The following is a 20,141-nucleotide window of genomic DNA, read 5'->3' as shown; positions in this document are numbered from 1 at the left end:
CGCAGCAGCAGCAGGAACTCGCAGGCTTGAGTGTGCCCCAGCCTTAGTGTTGGAAAGGCAGTTCATCACATGATTGCTCACCCAGAACACACCGGGGGCAGGCACATCGCCACACACACACACACACACGCTGTCTCTCTATCTACTCAGACTAACTGAGTTATTATTATTATCTAACTTATTATTCCTTTTCTCATCGTCAAGCACATAAATATTAAAATCTGAAAATCTGACAGTCAGTAAAACACATGACGAAGAGGAGAGAGAACTTGGCCAAAAGGGACCGCGCCAGTCAAATCCTCCTCCCCAGTTTCAGTGTTTCATTAAAGGTCTAAGAGGCCCATAAGATTCATCTGCCAAACTGGCAACACTACCAATACCCAAACTGCAAAAAAAATGCTTCATTTGAACACCAAAACCTGATGGCTTCCTCCGATCTCAGTTACTGTCTTCATTAACATTATCTCCAGACACAGCTCCCATTAACAGTCAGCCTTTGGAATTGGAATTCAGAGGAGTTTCACAATAACAGGACAGGCAAGTATCGTTTTTGTTATCTAACATGTCTGAAGGCAGCATCTTGGCGAGGCTCAACGACATTGTTGCAGCTAATGAGGACATGTCTGTGCCTGGTGTGTGTGGCTCAGCACAGACATACGCTCTAGTCCCAGTCTGGGACTTTTTAATTGGATCTACATTATCAGACTTTCCGTCCATGCCGGTCCAATCAGCTTCTATTTGTAGTCGTCGGACACTGGCCATATTCAAGACATTTCATGACACATTTGGTACATGTTAACTACATTATATGACCAAATATACCTCTAGATAAAGTCTGATAACGTAACTGTCAAGAACAAGTAAAAAAAAACTTTCCACATACTTATATTTAAAAGAATATTTAACGAGATAATGTTATACACTTACTATGTTGGGAAGCCTTCCCACTATTTGAGAAATTGAGTTTGTGCCTCCCTTTCAGTTTTACTTCTTCACTGTTATTAATTTCTTCAGGTGACCGGGGAAAAAAACACCTTTAACTCCATTATGATCTCATCAGGCTCCACTCCTTGACCTTTTTGCTTTGCTGTAAATGTCACCTTTCTTTATGAGGCCTGTGACGAGTTTATTGAACTCCCTCTACCCCCCCGACCCCCTACTCTCTACAACAAGTTAACCACACACATATATACACACACACACACACACACAGCAGTGGGATTTGTCCTTCACTTCCAACTATAACTCTGAGTTCTAGGTGTCCAGTGGAAATTCATGGTGCCCAGGCAGCATATGAGTCTACCCACCGTCCACAGCAGAATTAGCACAAATAAATCACTATCTCACATGGAATGAAATGGTACCTCCGAACGTTTAAGACCTGCAGAGCAGTGGGATTGCAGTTGATGGCAATCAACAACTGAAACGCGTATCTTTGTCAGCACTTACGATGTGTTTCAATAAGTGCCACAACAGTTCAGATGTTTTAATAAGGAACTAATTTGGAAAAACAAAAATAATGTAACGTAGAAATATGGCCAATTCATCTTTCGTCATAATGTCAGTGTGAACGCTGATGTGTTCTACATCCGCTCCTGACTCAGCTTTCTTACTGAGCTGTGGTTTATAACACAGGGAGTGATCAGACCACAATGGCAAGCACAACTGCCATGATGATAAATGTTGTGCATTAGAAGAGTCTCAATCTCTATGTCCAGGAAGGCCTGAAACTGTGCCTGGTGGAGCACAGAGCTGAGGGGAGAAGTGAGGCAGGAATTCTTTTGCACAGCTTTTTTTTTTTTAATCTTCTTGTCAAATTTGCCACCGACCGCAACTTAGTCTATTTGTATGAAGAACAGGGGAAAAACCTGTGCCTGTGGACTGCGCCTCATCCTGATGGTGGGTGTCTGCATGCACTTAGATCTCGCTTGCATGCCTGAACTGTCTCCTATAAAAAGATGAAGCAGAAAATAGTCTTTCTCCCTCTCTCTCCCTCGCTCTCTTTCTCACCGGCCCACTGAATAACACTCAACAGTGTGGAGGGCAGACACGCTCACACATACATGATGCTACTGTCTGAGGGCCACACAGGCAGCAACAAATGGTCACACTGCTTCTAAAGGCCCTGCTGCACATGACAACCTGTCGTTAGTTCTACCAAAACCCCAGCAACACACGAAAAAACAGGATATACAAATAGAATGAACTCATGCGAGTGTCTCTGTTTCTTTTCCCCAGACCTAATCCTTCCACACTCCTTGGCTTCTTTGTATCCTCCTAATTCCTCTGCGCCAACAGCAGGCTTTTCCTTTAATGAAATGTTTGAGTCCATACACAGACTTTATCTTCCCGGTTTTATCCCTTTGTCTTTCCTCAAACTTATCATCTGTCTTTTCTGCCTTCTTTGTCTTTGGAATTTTATCAGTCATCTTGCAGAGGAAGGTAATAAAGGGCCAACACGTTGAGGGAGGCCTGCTGCAGCATGCCATTTTGTGCCGTTGCACCTCCCTTTTGTCTTTTATTTTGTTTGTGGCAGCAGACCTTATCAGAGAGATGGGTGTTAGATAAGGGCCCTGTGGTTCTTTGTGGTGAAATAATACGACAGGCAGATAAGGCCTTGTGGGTGACGGGTTCACTGCTGCTTTCCTCCCGCCCTGTCACTGCCTTTTCACTTTCCTATAGCTTTTTGAGAAGCCAGTGATGGTAGGACGCATCGAGCTGGTTCTGTCAGGTTCTGTCAGGTTCCATCTTTGATAAAAATACTAAATCTAGGTAGGAGACAAAGAGAAAGGCCAAAGAGGAGATATATGGATGTAGTGAGGGAGGACATGCAGATCGTTGGAGTCAAGAGTAGAAGATGCAGAGAACAGGGCAATATGGAAATCAATGATTTGCTGTGGCAACCCCTGAAAAAAGGGACAAAGCCGTAAGAAAAAGAAGAAGAAGACTAAATCTACATCGTGAACAACTACATGTCAACGGTGATTTTTGTACCTGGTGTTCTGATAAGAATGATATAATGGCTGTTATGCCCGTGACCTCAAATACTACAGGTCTACAACTGAGCTGCGATAAAGCAATGGTATTTTGTGTGTTATTTAAACAGGCAGAAAGTGAATGGTGGATGGGTTTATTATTAGCAGTCAAAATGACTAATGACTTAAATCACCAAAGTCAGGCTAAAGGTAAGTTCTGCACAGACACAAAACCTCCCTGGCTGCCTGTTCCACTGCTGATGGAGTCACAAGTTCCCGGCTGATGCCATTACTTTTGCCTCTAATCTACAGCACCTATTAAGATTTCATGAAGTGGTAATGATTATACAATTACTTGCAGCCTGGAAATACGGTAATAATGGCTGTGACAACCAAGGTCTGTGAGTTTATGGAGTGAATGTTTATGGATTAAAAAACAAACACACACAGACTCACTGACTGGCTGGTCATCGATTTAAATTTCTATTGATTAAAGGAGGGTAGTGGGCGACACTGCAGCTCAATAGTGGTTACTTGTTCATATAAATAACAGCGGCTTCGGGGCCTGTAATTGCCTCACAAAAAATATATTGCTTTAGGAATAAGGGCAGGCCTTTGTTTAAGGGTGTGGACAATGATGACCGACCAGGCTGACATTTAATGTACATTTATCTCCAACTCATAATAAAACTATTCAAAATGAGCTGTTTTGCATTGGATGTTCTTAAAATCTTAAGAGACACACAGTGAAGCACTGACATGTGTGAAGTTGGCTCGCCCTAAAAAAGCTAATGGTCAGTCAAAAGGTCATTTGGTAAATGCACTGGTCTATGAAAGGAGTTTGGAGAAGGAAATATCTCAGGCAAAGCAGATTTATATGTCCGGGCGACAGAAGGAGATGAGGTGAAGAAAGTGAATGAGGCCATACGTGCACTTTTAATTACTGTTGCAAAGGTGTTTATTTTGCCCTTCTGGGAAAAGTAAACCCGACCATAACTCAGCGCGGCTACTTAAAAGACCCACAGAATGAGCTATAAAGTCTAACGCCTCCTGTATGGTGCAACATTTACTGCAACATAAACAAATCTATGAGTTCTTTCTGCAAGAGTTCTCCTCACCTCACCAGATAAGACATGTTTCATGATTCGAAAATGAAACAAGAAGGCCAGGGTTCCAGGGAGCGTTCTTATCACCACACTGTATGTATACTGTATAAATCTGTTGGAAAGAGAAGTACAACGTAATTCACGCTTGTCTGTTTGACACGTGATGTCCGCCCCAAACAGCTCCAGGGTTGTTTATATGTTCGAAGGCAGTGAAGAAACACTGATCTTTTAGTGAAGTTTTTAGTGAGGTTTTGGTGAAGTGGATTAAAAGTGTTTATTTGATCAACCTCTCTTTGACACATGCTTTACTGCAGGATTTACAGCTACAGTAAAAAGAATTACACAGAGAAGCCATCTCTTCTTTAAGGGTAATATTTAAAAAATATATATAAACTGAAGAATGGCAATATTTAAGTTAAATCTCCATCTAGAGTATGGCCGTAGCCTGGAGTCAAACCTGAGTGATATTGACTTGTATAGCTGTAGAGGATATAAGAAGGGTCACTAAATCCATTATTCATAAACTGGGGACAGAAGTGAGATGAGTGTTTCTGCTGACAGTGTGGTTGCTCCCTCAGAAGCTCGAGACGTTTTCAAAGCGGATACGGTTCCCAGCCTCGCCCAGATCAGTCAAGATTGGTTTCAGTTGTGCTGATTTCCATACGTTCATATGATATGTCTTGCGTCTAAATCTGCAGTTTCCTGCTAATCATTTGCTCTTAATGTTTTATGAGTCTGTGCGGTTTATTGGTGAAAGCAAACTGTAACAATATCGCATCATTTTCTGGTTCCTGTCAGATACGAAAAGATACTCCCCTAAATAAAGTGAAACACGAGGAAATGCAGAAAAAGCAGCTGAATATGAGAGATGACACGCTGGAGTTAACTGAGCCAGACCACCAACAGTATGCAGCAGCTCACCCACGTTGGCAGCCTTTAAAATGTTTTCCCAGCAATGCATAATTAAAACAGCGTGTTCGTAGGATTGGGTGAAGAGCACAAGGGCCCCGAGATAAGAGCAATGTAGCAAAAAACAGTAATTGTGTTGACCAGAACAAGAAGTGTTGTCTGTTTAATATTTTATGTAAGCACAATAGCAAGCATAGGAAAGCAGCAACACCAGGGAACCAAAACCAATTATGGAGTAATTAGTTGAAAGACAGATTACAAGATACTCCTTCTATAAGTGTGCATTGTACTTTTACATGATATAAATACTGATTTTTTTGCAATAATGTCAAATTCAGAAGCATACAAACCTTAAATCAAAATCATTCTATTAACTATTATTCAAGGTAATCTTAAGACTTTCAGACATTGACATTTACAAAACAGTTTAAAATTTTTTGAACTGAAAAGCTTAACGAGCAAAAGATTTTTTTCTGCAGAATTAATCATCAGAATTCCTTGACATTCTTGTAAAATGTCAAGGAATAAAAATGAAATATAACGTTTCTTGGGATGATTTAAAAAAAAAAAACAACCATCCAAAATCTAACCTTTTAAAGTTTCTAAAAATTGATAGAGAAAGTATTTCTGAGTATAAAAGCCCAGGGCAGGAACTGCTGCTGAATGTGGGTGACCATGGGTGACCAAGTTTGCAAGTATCACTAGTTGAATGACAATAGTTTAGTAATCTAAATCCAAGGCTCACAAACCATAAGCCCAGTAAAAATTCTGATTTCTTTCAAGAATTAATATTGGATGCATTAGTTTTCCCTTTAACGTTTTTTTATTTTTGTCCTCAGTTTCATGTCCAGAATTACACTGTGGAGACAGTTATGGCGTCTACCATTTTTTTTTAATGAAAGGATATAACCGTCTCTAGAATGTTGACATAAACACATTCTATGTTTAGTTTGTCTGGATTGGCAGCTGAAGATGGGGATCTTCTACATTCTTCACAGATGCACTGGCACTCTGTGCATCAAAACCTTTCAGCACTTGAAAAGAAAGTTAGTATTTTTATTTAGGACTGTCATTCATCTTCAAATGTCTAAGTGACTGTGATAACTAGATTTAGGTCCTGACAGCATGGCAGATGCTGTTTTTCTGCTCATGACAGAGCGAGAACCACAACGACTATTTATATCCTTCCCCGAGGCTGACGGCAGCTGTGTCAAAAGTCAAAAACTGTGCTGACTCCGTGTCACACTGCCCAAGTCAAAAACTTACAGAAATCACTCTGCTCTTGTACACGGGCTTACATCATGCAAAGAAACACAGATTTGCCATGATGAGAAGAATGTACAGATCCACAAGTGTAGAACACAGTGTGTACCAACCAGGCTGGGCCATAGTCAGAGAACAAAAGTCTTCCCTTGAACTGCAATAAGAAATGTATTAAATGTCAATCCATTTAACCTTGTCACCCAGCAAAAAGCAAACATGCCTCACGGTGTAACATTGACAATGAAATCAATTCCACCCCATGTTAGCCATGGCAATATCTCCTAGTATGAGGCAGGCCCATAATGTATTGACGAACAGCTTGGAGAATGACAAGCTCCACTCACTGTGATTTGTTACACTAATAAAAGTGAAGGTACATTATTGTCCTGCCTTTTCAAATACACATGCACACAAATTGTCCACGCCCTCCCCCCACCTTCTCCTTCTTTCTCTCTGTTTCTATGTGTCTCTCTCTCTCGCACACACACACACACACAAAATCATTCCTCTTCATGGACCACTTGGCTTTGTAGTGGCAAAGAGCTTGAACAAATTGAGAAATGATTGGAAGTGAAAGATGAGTAATGGTGATTCTAGCGCTGTTCCTCCTCAATATGGAGATGATGAGATTTGATTCTTTGAGGTCAGGTACATCATCGGGCCCAGTGTCTGCCCCTCTATGACTAAGAGCAGCAGGAGGCCATTCAGCCTCACAGACAAGCGTGGCCACAATCAGTCACAGCTGACATTAAATCAATGCTATATTTACCGCCACCATTACCATACCATCATCACCGCTTAACCAAATAATGCTCACATCGGATGTTGCCTGCCCGTGCAGCAGAGGGCGACGTGTAACATGAAGGGCCGCTGTTGAGTCCCATCACTGTCTTCTCATCCTCAACGCATGCATAAGAAACTAAATGAGGTCATGCTGTGCAGCTGCGGCCGTTCTCTCCTAAGACCACGATGTCCTAACGGCGTAGCTGTTCTTCCACCATTACAGCACCATTAGCCCATGTTGTGCCACAAAATGCACCGCGGACTGACAAGCAGAGACTAGCATTTGACAGTTTTTTGGTTCTGCAGACACTTAGTGAAATAAAAGGAGAAAGGCATGTGGTTATGGATTTTAAATTTGGCAGAGCTAAGCAGGGAAGGGAGGAGTGTTGAAATGCTTTTCTGACAGAAATCCAGCAAAAATTTTACGTTTTTTTTTTTTTTTTTGATGGACAGATCTTCCTAAAGCACGGGCCCACAGAGAAGACAGAGCACTTTAATTTCCATCAGTGATTTTAAGAAATACACAGAGGTGTTACATGTAGTAATATTCTACAGAATGAGCCCAGAGAGTGGTCAGCTGCCCAAACTGATACTTCACAAACCAGACTATATTTGCCTTGATATTACTAGTCAACATATCAAGTATTATACAGCTCAATGTCTTTTCCATGGATGGAATGATGATCACAAAGTGCTCTCCTTCTCTTAAATAAGAAACAAATTGATTTATATTTACAATGACAACATTTAAGGATAGATATAAATGGCTTTTGGTGATTTTACTCTACAAGTCATTTGTCCTGAAATGACACCCAATTTATATTGGTTCCACAAAAGTGTTAAAAAATCCGGCAAGTCCTTTTGCCCTTATATTTTTGACCCTGATTAGACAAAGGAAAACTCCAAAAGTCAGAGTGACTCGCATCAGCACGAACCATGAAAAGCCAAATCTCTTGTTAGGACGATTGTTTACGCCTATGTTTACTGGAGCGTGACAGTTTGACAATGAAAAATTTACACAGTTTCTTTACAACATAAACACATCGATTCAGCCCTTCACATCAGGCCTGACATTTCATGAAAACTTACAGGGAAAAACTCCTTTCTTTTTTGACCCCTGAAAAAACAAAACAAAACAAACAAAAAAAAAAACACCCATCTGCTTTTATACCTAAACTGACTGCATACCAGCAGATGGTAAAATATTACGCTGAAAAATTGGTTGTAAACTCAGAGGTTGTTAAATTTTTTATGATCAAGCATAATTAAGTTGGATATCAAGATCCAAAAAAATAAAAGATGCTGAGCCTTTTTGTTGGAAGTAAAATTCAACATCTTTTTATATGCAAACATAAAATAAGATTCTACATATCTCTTACACAAAGTTTGGGAAAAATCTACAAATCTTTCACCTCTAGATAGCACATACAGACAGGTGCCAGCCGAATGACTTCAGCTTTAATTCCCTTAGTCTTATTTCACATCACTTATAAGTATCTTTTTGACCATGCAGAAACGAATAGACTTTATCCACCACAGACCATCCTGCAGGGTTGTATACAACATGAAAAAGCAAAAGTTCCTCATGTAAAAAGTGACCAGTCTGAAATTTGGAAGGTGAGTTGGATACTTACCATGTTATTTTAACTGAATGATACATTTAAACTGAGCTCTTTTTTTATTTCTTGTTCATTTCTGTTGTTGAGTCAGTGTGTGACGCATTGCTTTGTTCCTTGCAGGTGCTTTGTTGTGCGTAAAAGGAGAACAACAAAGTAAGAATGAATGGCTCCATTCTCACAATGTACATAACAGTAAACATCTTTTGAAGTCACCCCTAGTGGTCACTTAAAAGAACTGTCAGGACAGACGATTACTTTTAAACATAGCATACATTAACTGGTCCTAGAAGTCAGTACATACAGTATTTGATAACCAACAATGTAAAATTTTCTATGCAATCCCAATAGTCTGCGTATGATCTCTAGCGTCATAAATTAGATAATCTTTGTGTAGCATTTAGCACAATATACACAATATAATGTGAGTGCCATGAATTTATGACATACTTGAATAAACTTATCTCTAAACTACAAAGTTTAAATGGTATTTGCTCAATGACTAATATGTCGTGACTCTTCAGGAAAACTGTACCACAGTAAATCCAGGAAGTATTACATAAATGTCTGTGCACAGCCTACACTGGAGGTAATTAACAGGTTTAAACCCATACCAGGGTAGTGGATGGGAAGAAGATCCTATCCCTGGGCAGGTCTTTTAATAAGAGCATTGGGGATAGCGTGACACAGGTTCTCTATTGAGACCTTCAGCGCCTCTCCCAGGTAACAACACACCTGTAGTATCACACAGACCTTTGCAAAATTCACTTAATGAAGCACGCGATACTGCATCATCAGAGTTACAGTAAGGCAGAAAAAAAAGTATTTTCTCACAACACCGTGCTCACACTGTGGTTGTTGCATTTTTATCTTGAACCATGTTACAATAAAAACAGAAAATAAAACTGCAATTAAAAATGTCTTGCATCAAAAGTAGTGGTCTAAAGAATGGCCGAGGGGAGTCATGCTCCCTGAGATGAGTCATTAATTTTTTACACTATTCTCACTGCTTTATATTGTACGTTACCAGGTTGACTCTATGCTGGAGTACATCCTTCAATTTCAAAGGAAAAAACACAATTAGATGGAAACAGGGTGAAGTGCTTTGTCCTAAATCCAACCTAGTGTTTTCATAGAGGTGGAAAACGAGCTCACTTGGCCCCTGGGGGCCCATATGAGACCAAAGTAGGCATCAGGTAGTCACTGTCACTGCTGCTCATTGACAATACCTAGATAAGGGGAAACTGCAAAGCCTCCATTTTACAGTAAATGGCTTGCTGGAAATGTACAGACTGATTTCCAATAACACCCGTGCAAAAAACACTAAATAATGTCTCTGGTGGGGAATAAAACACCTTAACAGCATTAAAGTAAAATTCACCTCTACTGTAATATTCTGTCTGGAGATATTAGCCTGTGAAATGCATCAGCATGTTTTACAGAGGGGTTACTGTTTCTCCCATAGTCTTCTGCATGGATTTCTTTGCTACAGAGAATAACTAATGACAAAAATTCCTGTCTTGGACACTGCACTGCCTTCATGAAAAAGTTCTTGGGTTTCACTTTAGGCTATAGTGTAATTAATTATAAATGTACATATTCTTTGCCTGGGCACGGTATCAGACGGGTCCATTGACCTTGTGGAGCGGACAATTGTTCAATTAGCCAAAAGCTCCTGCTTCACCTTAAGACAAGTGGGGGGACTAGTGGAGAATTCATAACTGGAGAAGCTGCAGTGCATAATGTTCTAATGAATCCAGTCCATCCTTCAAGTAAGCCACAGTAATGAGCCCAAGGAAAGTGATTGTCGTACATTTGACGGTTCGCTGACTCCACCGTCGTCGTCTTTATCTCAGATAGAAAGGAGAGGCGGAGGAAGGATCACTATTCCTTGGAGATGCATTTATATCTCGGTCTCTACAAAATTCCCTCTTGGGACTGTGAGCTGAGATGGCGTCCTTCAAGCCCTGCTGGCTTTCTTGTCATCATGAAATGGGAGCAGGAGATTACAGCATGAGGGATGTAGAGGAAGAAGATGGAGGGGGTGGGGGTGGGGGGTGAATACTTCTAATCTAGTCTAATCCCATTGCACAAAACTAAGATACATTTCTTGACATAAATGCTCAGTTCTGAGCGAAGGAAGAAAAAATGGGATTGGGGCCAATAAAAAGGGATTGTTTGCAAAGTATGACTTGGCTGATATCACTGAAAAATATCAGCCTGTTTATGTATTACAAAGAAAGGAAGTGTAACAATGCAACAAAGGGCAAACAACAAGTGGAGATTATAAAGACTCAATTGGCATCGTCGCCCCAACAAAAATCTTGACAAGTTACATTTCAAATGTGAAGAACTAAAATCAAGTAATGTCATAGTAACGTCCATAATGAATCAAAGTCAATGATATCAAATAACAAAGTTGAAAAAGAGAAAATAGAAGTGCAGCTATAACATCATCACTTGAACCATGAAATGTCCTCCCCATCTTTAATGTCTCACTTCCGCCCCAGTGGGGCAACCCCCTACTTGGAGAAGCGCTGGTCTACAGCACGACAACAATGTTTAAACATGAAATATCTAAATTCAAAAGTAATACTTATAACACATTCCAAAAAAGGCTGAAGAGAGCAGCTAAAAATGATTCATTCACATATTTCAAGATATTTCTCATTTAGCAGGTTTGTAGGTTCAGAATCTAATTAGAATCCACTGTCAGCCCAGTCTTCTGCAATTAGGGATAGCTTTTCCAAGAAGGTTTTCTGCCCTAAAACCGTGAAGTAAATTATACTACAAAAGAAGAATACTAAAAAAAAGGTTTTTTTGAACTGTTGTATTCATGGTAAAAGGGTAGGCGGTCTATACATATACTGTATAACCATACTTGGCTTGGTCTATAGTTTAAAGCCAATTAGACCACATGGAGAGCAAAATGAGGTTTTCTATATAACTGATCCACTTAAAGCACCATTAAAATAAGTATGGTTTTTGCAGGCGATGTGCTGATGCTGCCACACTGGCACTAAAAAGGTACCAAGGTAGTAATTTTGCACAGTTCATTGTGTTTAATGAAGTGTTTTGTAGTGTAATTAATGACAAGATGACAGACGTGTAAAGTGAGCGACTCCCTATCATTAGCTTTTGTAATTCATAATGTATTATGATATTTGTTTTTGTTTTATTATTGGATTTGTGTGGGGGCTAAGCTGTGGAAATGTGTTAAAAATGCAAGTAAATAAACATAACTCATACTTCAAGGAAACAGAACATTATATTTGGTGTTTCTCTTTCCAAATCTTTTTCTTGTCCTGATCGTTAATACCTCTGTGAATAAAGATCAACACCGTGACCTTCCATCTCTTCATGGCCCAGTTCATGCCTCATTCCTTTCTTTTCAAGACTCATTTTCTCCGGCACTCCTTCTTTCCATTGACATTCAATGATTTACAGAGCCCCAAGATTATTTCTGAGAAAGCATTCAGGGTGACTGCTGATGCGAGAGCATCTGGGATTCTCACAACCCACCGCCCCGCTTGTAAGAACACGTCTTATCAACATTTTCTCCCTGAAAATTGCGTACTGGATGCTGTGCATTTTAACAACCACAGGCTGCACATGGCTCTGCTCTAAGCTGCATCGTCTGGCTCCTGACCTAGTCCATCAGAGACCTCACCTTCTCCACATCACCCAGAGCGGGGGTCATGGGTCTCTTACTTCACTAAATTACAATAAAGTGCAGCATGTTGCACAGAAAAACAGGCTTTTGTTTAGATACTGTCAGCTTCACTGCAAATATATCTTATCAAATATATAAGGGCTGAGTGTGTTTTGAATTAGTTAATAAAGCTACCTTAAAGGTTAGCCAATGTCACATCACCCTGCATGACAATACTTTATTTAATACGCATTTAATCTAACACATAAGTAAAACATGTGTGTAGACATGTAGCAGTACAGTATTCTGAATCAGGTAAATGAAGGGTGTTTATAGCATCCCCTGAAGGGGAGAAAGAGGGAGTGTTATGGGGTTTCTATAAATATTTATGTTTTTTTTACACATTTCTGATTGAGCGCTTACAAAGTAAACAACTTACTTTGGATTTGCAATGTAACTCACTGAAGGACGTGGTGGAAAGAAGTCTATAGATTTATTTTGGTCATATCTACCTGCTAGTCAAAATTTAAAAGTATTGGCAAAACTTTATTCAATAATGAAACTTTGGGAGTAAAAAGGCCACATTAACAATTAATGTAGGTGTGAGAATGGAGGTGAAAGAGTAACATTACGTTTTTTTCTGTCCCCAAGACAATCGCACTTCAGCGACCACTCTGTGTCTGAATGTGATTTTGTCGACAGACGGGGCTCAGGCAGAGAGAGATTTTTGCGTGTTTGTGTGTAGTTTTCCTGTGTGTGATGTATGTGTGCACCCTGTGTGTTTACAGCTTGTATGGATGAGGATGTCAGTAAATGGCCACTGGTGAGTAAAGGTTACGTGGTTACCAGCAGAATTGCCTCCACCTGAAAAATGCACTGTGTAGCAGCGGCAAACCTTATTATCAGTTACTGCAGCTACAAACACACTGCTTTTGTTTGGAAATGGGCTTTGTTTTCAGGCACAGAGAAAAACAATGACAGAAGACAATATACTGTTGATTATTGTGTTCAGTTTGATAAAAAAAATATCACCTGCTCTTCTTTCTATGCCATTTACCACCATTATCATCAGAGCCTCGATGTCATGTATTTGTAAAATACTAAATATGTGTATAATTGAAACAGTGTATTGTAAACTCACAATGTGGAGCTTCAGGAAATCCCCCAGGCCAGAGGAGCTGTCCACCCTCACCAGGACAGCATCTTTTAGGTGCGTGCTGAAACCAATGGCTAGCCGGTCTGCCCTTGTGCTGGGACGGTCATTTGGCGGCCAGGTGTATGTGATCAGCCCACCGTCTCGTCCAAATATGTAGGTTGTTCCAGCTGGTAAAGAAATAAGAAGCAGACATTAAACAAATGGATATGCCTGAAAAAAGTGTGTAATTGACAACAGGCACTGAATGCCAGGATCACTGTAGCAGATTCTAGATCAGTTCAGAGTGTACTGGGAGCTCGATGTTGTGTGAAGTAATGACTTTGCAAAGCACACAGCGACACATCACTCTCAGGACCCACTGGGAGAGTAAGTGTAGCCATGTTATCACCACCCCCCGACGCAGGTCGGGGGAGAATTGTGTTTTAGTTTTTTTGTGGGGGGGGGGGGGGGGGGGGGTGTGTGGCTGAAATGATAGAGACAGGAGACACTTTCCTCCTAATGCTGCACAATTACACTTCTTTAGTGTCACTGCAGGCTACTGCTCTTCTAGTATAGTAGAAAATAAAGGTGGTTTTACTACAAAAGTCTCCCCATCTCACATGGAAATATACAGCACCGTCACTGACTGACAGGTCCAATCATAGCCTTTGTCTGACCTCCAAACCATTTACTCACTGTCACATTACATTACTACATTGCATTACTACATCGACTTCACAAGCTGCATCACAGACCGACCTGACACGGCCTGTGTGATGTGTTGGAGTCTTTGTAATTACCAGGCCTCACAGCAATTTGCTAGTGACCTAGTCAAATTATTAGTTAGAAATAAGCCCTTCATGACTAATAGAGGATGGTAGTCAATTAAACCTGGGATATTGTTCTAGAGTAAGAACCGTCTGGGGGTCTTGATGCTGGCCAACCAGAAACTGTATTACAGTTTTTTAAAGCTGCCATACTCATCTGAATAAAACAAGCTTCCATTTCTACCCAATTACAAAACCTCCATTATCGGGCCAGTGTTTCAATTCACTGCTTCTAAGAAATTGAGAAGTGATGGCCATGGAGGAAATCAGTGTGTGTGTGTGTGTGTGTGTTCATAGTGTGCAAGAGCATAGCGTGATTGGGAAACAAATATCTGTGTGAAAGCTGGGAAATGAATGCAGCTGTCAAATTAGCATAAAAATAGCTATATTCATGAAAAATTAAACAGGGTGCAACAGTGTGATATGCATTTACGTATGCAGGGAGGTGTGTATGTTTGTGAGAGTGAGAGAGATGAAGAGAGAGAGAGAGAGAGAGAGAGAGAGAGAGAGAGAGAGAGAGAGAAGGTGCCAGAGTTGCATTGTGTTAATATTCATAGGTCCGAGGAGTTAAACAGCCTCAGCCCAAACGATAAATAATAAATCTCATTGACTGTAATTCCAATATTTTCTTGTAAACAAGGATATTTAAACCGTCAATACATTTTTTACCTATTTATTTATTGCTGTTGTTTTATTCCCCTCCGGCTCATTTGGCAAAGCAATGATTTAAGTGTACTGTTCTTCTCCATTCTATTATTTCAGTCCTCATGCAAAGGCAGCCGTTAGCCCAAGGAACGCTGGCTGCCTACTGCAATTAGCAAAGATGTGGCTAACAATTATTGGAGGAACACAAAAGTCTATGACGAGATCTAAAGTCGTCGTTAGGCAAGACTGGCATCTGTAAAACATAATGCCACAAAACTCCACTCGCTAGCATTCTTCTGCTAACAGATAATGTGTTATGGAATCTAATGACGTCTAAGAAGGAGAAGACATTAAGTGGAATATATTTTCCAAGCAGACATCATTTATTTTTCATAGAGCGGCAGACATTGCTGAACACACATCATGTTACAGTAATGCATATCTTTACACACCATCTACAGCAGATGACCCAGAATTCCAAACTGTTCTCTACTTGATAACACACACACATACACACACACACACAGACAGACACACAAAGCGACCCTGAAGCCCCTAAACACTTGCTCCAACTCATCATAATTAAGCTCTTAAATCATGCTTCTGTTGGAACCCGGTGAACCCCTAAGCGTTCATTTCCACACTGTCTATTCATATAGTTTGACACTTGCTTTATCTTACAGACCGCTTATGTGCTGTCAGTGACCAGAGAAATAAAAAAAGGTACAAATGCGGGACTGTCAGCCTTAATTTAAATGTGTAAACAGCACGGCCAACATGCCAAGACACCAGTCGCCCTGTGACATTCAGATTATATAAATGGGACGGCAGAAAGCTTCAGAGAGTGTGCAGATTATAAATCTAGCAGAGACCGGAGCACCAGTCTAAAATCCATGAAAGATTGCAAGGGCTGCTGTAAGAACTCCTTGAGGGACTGTTAGGGGATTAGGGTACATGAAGAAACATGGCTAATGCACACCTACACGCCTTTGCAGTGGCATGAAATCAGCAGACACGTGCCTGTGTAACTCCAGTGGTGGGAGTAATTATGCACCAGCACCATATTTGTTATTGCGCTCCCAGGAGACACGGGGCCCTGATATGGATCTGTTGTAGTCATTAGATATAGCAGTGTCCTGGAAATGCTTGCCTGTTTGTTGTCTCTTTAATTTGACAATAGTTTCAGTTTATTCCCTGGTCACCCGCTGTCTAATGAAAGAGGGGGAAAAAGGAGGAAGAAATGGATACAGGTAGAATCAGCGGGGTTTTGAAACGCAATACCAGCCCATAAAACAGGATGTAATTATTTTTCCTTCATATGCTCCCACATATGTTTCTACCGCCAACGGTCATTTGCATATCCACAGAGGGATCTGGCGGAAAAGAGTGAGAGAGATACCGTTTCTCTGTGCAGGTAGTGGTTACTCTTACGCCTCAGTGTTACCACTAATCAGCTCGACATGATGAACTCCTCACACACACGCTTCCTGTGTTTAAAAATAATGAATCAATCTGGCCTCGTGTCAGAATGCATCCAGATCTGGCAGCACTCTGGTCTGTCAGGGAAGATCATGAATGATGAACTTTGGCAGACATTGTATTTTCATTCGAGATAAAGCAACGGTTCAAATAGATGGAAGGGTTACCGGGCTGTGGGTTAGAAAACACGTAGAAGTTTTCTCCTGTAACTGGCTCTTTAAATGACTCACTACAGGAACTTTACTGCAGTGTAAACCTGCCTGAAAGTAATACTAATTTAAACTGTTCTTTCTGGCTCTGAAAAGCAAAATCTACCTGTCATTTTTGTTGATGCAACATGTCACTGTGCAGTGTGACTATAATTCAGTCTAATCTAATCTAATTCATTCTAATCTCTTATCTCTTATCTCTCAGTGTTATCTGCAGACATGTCATCTGGTGATAGATATAATATGTGTGACATTTTAATAATACAAAATTGTATAATGTATGTTTGCAAAGATTAACAAAATAATACTGTGTGCAGTCGTTTTTCTATAATAATATACAGTATAATAAGACAATATAACACCAAGCATTTCAGTTGACAACATCTACAATACAGTTAGTGATCAATTTCATTTTGATAATGGAAACGCTAAATTAAAATTCTCCAGAACAAATTTGGAGTAATTTGACTGAACCCAAAATGGACATCCAAAATTAGCCCATCTGCAATATAATTCTAATTTTAAATTTAATTCTATAAATTTAAATTAAATCTTTTTGTTCGAAAGACGTTATCATATAAATTGTTTTTTAGAGTGACACTGTCCTAGACAAAATAGTTTTTTTTGTATTATTTCAATTATAAAAAAAACTATATAGATGGTTTTAACAGTTATAAAATTACTGACTCACAAAACTTTTTAAGTGTATAAAGTTCTGTAGTTAGTAGTGCACAAACACAGCTTTGCTTAAAAAGGTCAGGGGCACAGACTGTCTTTCCTCTGACCTCTAACACGGCCACCATAACGAGCCTCATATTACCACCTCTGCCGAGAAACTGTGGAGAAATCCAATCATAATTACATAGTTGTGATGGAAATATGAAAAGGAGATATGACATTATGGATCTGTTTTCTGTCAGCACCTACCAATTGTGTTTCTGTCTATTTTCCGCCCAGGATTCCCGTAATGACTGGTGTGCAAAAATAGATCAGAAGAGATGAGGCATATAATGTAGCTTTTTGAAATTAATTTTTGATCATTTCCTCTTTTAAAAAACTGGACTTAAACACAAAACATTTTTCCTGTATTTCTGCACACATACCTAAACAGTACATACAGGAACATGTGTTATATTTAACCTTTAATATAAGCCAATGACATGCCGCAGGAAAACATATCTGTTTATATGCTTAATAATGTAACAGGATTGAGTGGGAGGGTGTTTGTATATAGTACATTATTAACATACACTCTTACAAGGCTTACATGCAAAAATAGGGAATTAACACGCCCCCTTCCCTCCCCCAACCCTTGGAAAAATACAATTAAAAGCAGCTTAATGATGTCCATTGGATTACTATTCCAGTTTCTGCAAAAATCATTAGTATAATTTATGAAGCCACTACCACCCAACCAAACGCTGCTGGTATCAGGTAGAGCTGCTGTGTCTAATCAATGCTCCTGAAGATTTAGTGCCGTGAGGGAAAACTGAGTCAACATGATCAATTCTCCTCCTCCCCATCTACCTTTGTCTAACTATATTTTATCTTTGGGGGGCAATTAAATGGTCTGGTAGCTGAGGAGATGAGTTGGTAAATAGAAAGTTCTGTTATGAGAAAAACTGTTCAAACACACACACGGCTAATTAAGTGTCTTTTCTGCAGCATGTTCTAACTTGGCAGTCTTCACAAAGGTGTAAATTACAAAGATGGTCCACTAAAGGGCAGCGTTCACAGAGACTCAGACTGTATAATTAAATGGAACATCACACCCTATGATCCAAAAATTGGAGCCAATACACTGACAACTGTTTATTTATTTGCCTAAATATAGTCAATGGTTTCTATTTTTAATTCCCAATCTAATCCCATCCAAGGTTTCTTTGCCAGTATCCTGTTAAACCCACTTCAACTTCCTGTCACACAATCCAGCAATAACAGAAAAAGAAAACAAATAGATAAAGATGCATTTCTTTTCTGTTAGCCAGACATTTTTTTACAAACAAGACCGACTGGTAAGCCTTTAGTTACTCAGTCTTTGAACGAGAAAAGACACTTCACGGAAGACACAAATAATATTGGTACAAATAAAAAAACTATAACCAATATTGAACTCATCCTCTGAACAGGGCATTTTAACTGGCAACCCTCTGATTACAAGCCTGTAAAATGTATGACTTTACACAACTCCCCTGCTCCCTGGATGCAGCACAGTGTCACCTTGTTGCTCCAGATTGTGTTGTGGTCACATGTATATATTCCATGTACTATTTCCACTGGTTCATTTCCAATGATTCGGGTTTTAGTGAACCAATTTGTGCATTTTTACTTTAACTGGAGTAGATATGCTCAAGAGACAGAATATAAAAGACAACACAGCTTGGACCCAAACAGCTGGACAGCGTTTCATTATTTTGACAAATGGCTTTCATTATGGATAATTCAGTCTCCAGAAGCACTCAATTTATTAAACTATCAAAATTAATTTGACGAGACCTCAATTTTCACTACATTTTGTACAATAATGTAGCTGATATTTTAGTGATATTCAGAAAAGAAATGGTAACCAGAACTTCCAAAGAATCCATTGTCAGTGATGCTCCTTCAATATTTTTTTCTAATTAACCATAAACGATCCATTCCAGGTAAACCCAGTAAACAATGTTTACTATTTGGAACAAGGTCCTCATTCAACAATTCTATACATTTCTACATTAGTTCATGGTCAATAGAACCGATCAGAGCATGTTTCTGTTCTCTTGTCTCTAGTGACTAACTAAACATTGGAGTGTGGCGAATGTTGCCTCTGTTCTACGCCTGCAATCTTTTCATTCACACAACCTACAGCTGACTTGTTCACTGTTTCTTCACCTATATTTTTAAGGCATCTATTTCTGTACGCAGAGAAAGATGTTCCCCAGGAGAACTGAACGTCCCTGTCGGCATACAGTGGAGCTTTGTGTATGAAAGGGTGACAGTTTTTTATGCGCTTGTTTGGTGTTCGGGTGACACACCAGGAAATGTGCTGCACGGAGAAGAACCATGTTTATGTTCTATACTGCTTCATTAGGAGCCCGCGTTCAAATGTCGGTTAAGCAGAGCCTATTAGCAAATTTAACTTTATACTCCCTTGACTGAAAAATACCTACTGTTACTGACAGTTACTGTCAACAACTTTCAGTTGTACTCTGAAGAAGCAGTACTATACACCGATTCTTGGTTTTCATGTTCTTCCTTTGTCATTGAAAATTTTATTCCTCTACAGATTTAACTTTTACTATCTCTTCCCAAGCTACTTAATTTTTACTGCCATCGCCTTATTAGCTCCTGGGAATCTTGCATCTTTTGCACAAGGTCACACGTTTCCTCCTGGAGAAGGAGATGTTTTTCAGCTCCTCCACACTGCATCTATTGAAGTTTCCAGAACACAGCAGTGGTGTTGTGTAGCTCCCGGTGGTAATTTCCTGTGACCAACAATGTCACTTTTTTAAAGGCCATATGCACATGATCTAAATGCTATAATAAAGGAAAGAACTGCTACT

General features: G+C 39.7%; 1 protein-coding gene across 19 annotated transcripts in view; it reads right to left on the bottom strand.

Annotated features, from left to right (window-relative positions):
- The window catches only part of LOC103387282 (neurexin-1a), a 285,061-nt gene that overhangs the window by 62,971 nt on the left and 201,949 nt on the right, over window positions 1–20,141 (bottom strand). For 18 of the 19 annotated variants that reach the window (XM_025060588.1, XM_025060596.1, XM_025060592.1 and 15 more), the window contains one exon: window positions 13,446–13,627. In XM_025060588.1, coding sequence (XP_024916356.1) covers window positions 13,446–13,627 — 182 coding nt within the window. Of the gene's footprint in view, window positions 1–8,670; window positions 8,741–13,445; window positions 13,628–20,141 lie in introns of those variants that run through there. The other variant, XM_017037335.2, reaches the window with a different exon arrangement.

The sequence above is a fragment of the Cynoglossus semilaevis genome, chromosome 12 (assembly GCF_000523025.1).
Source record: "Cynoglossus semilaevis isolate Cse_v1.0 chromosome 12, Cse_v1.0, whole genome shotgun sequence".
In the NCBI taxonomy this organism is placed as follows: domain Eukaryota; kingdom Metazoa; phylum Chordata; class Actinopteri; order Pleuronectiformes; family Cynoglossidae; genus Cynoglossus; species Cynoglossus semilaevis.
The sequence above is the reverse complement of the archived record's forward strand: the minus strand, read 5'-3'. Positions and strand labels throughout refer to the sequence as shown.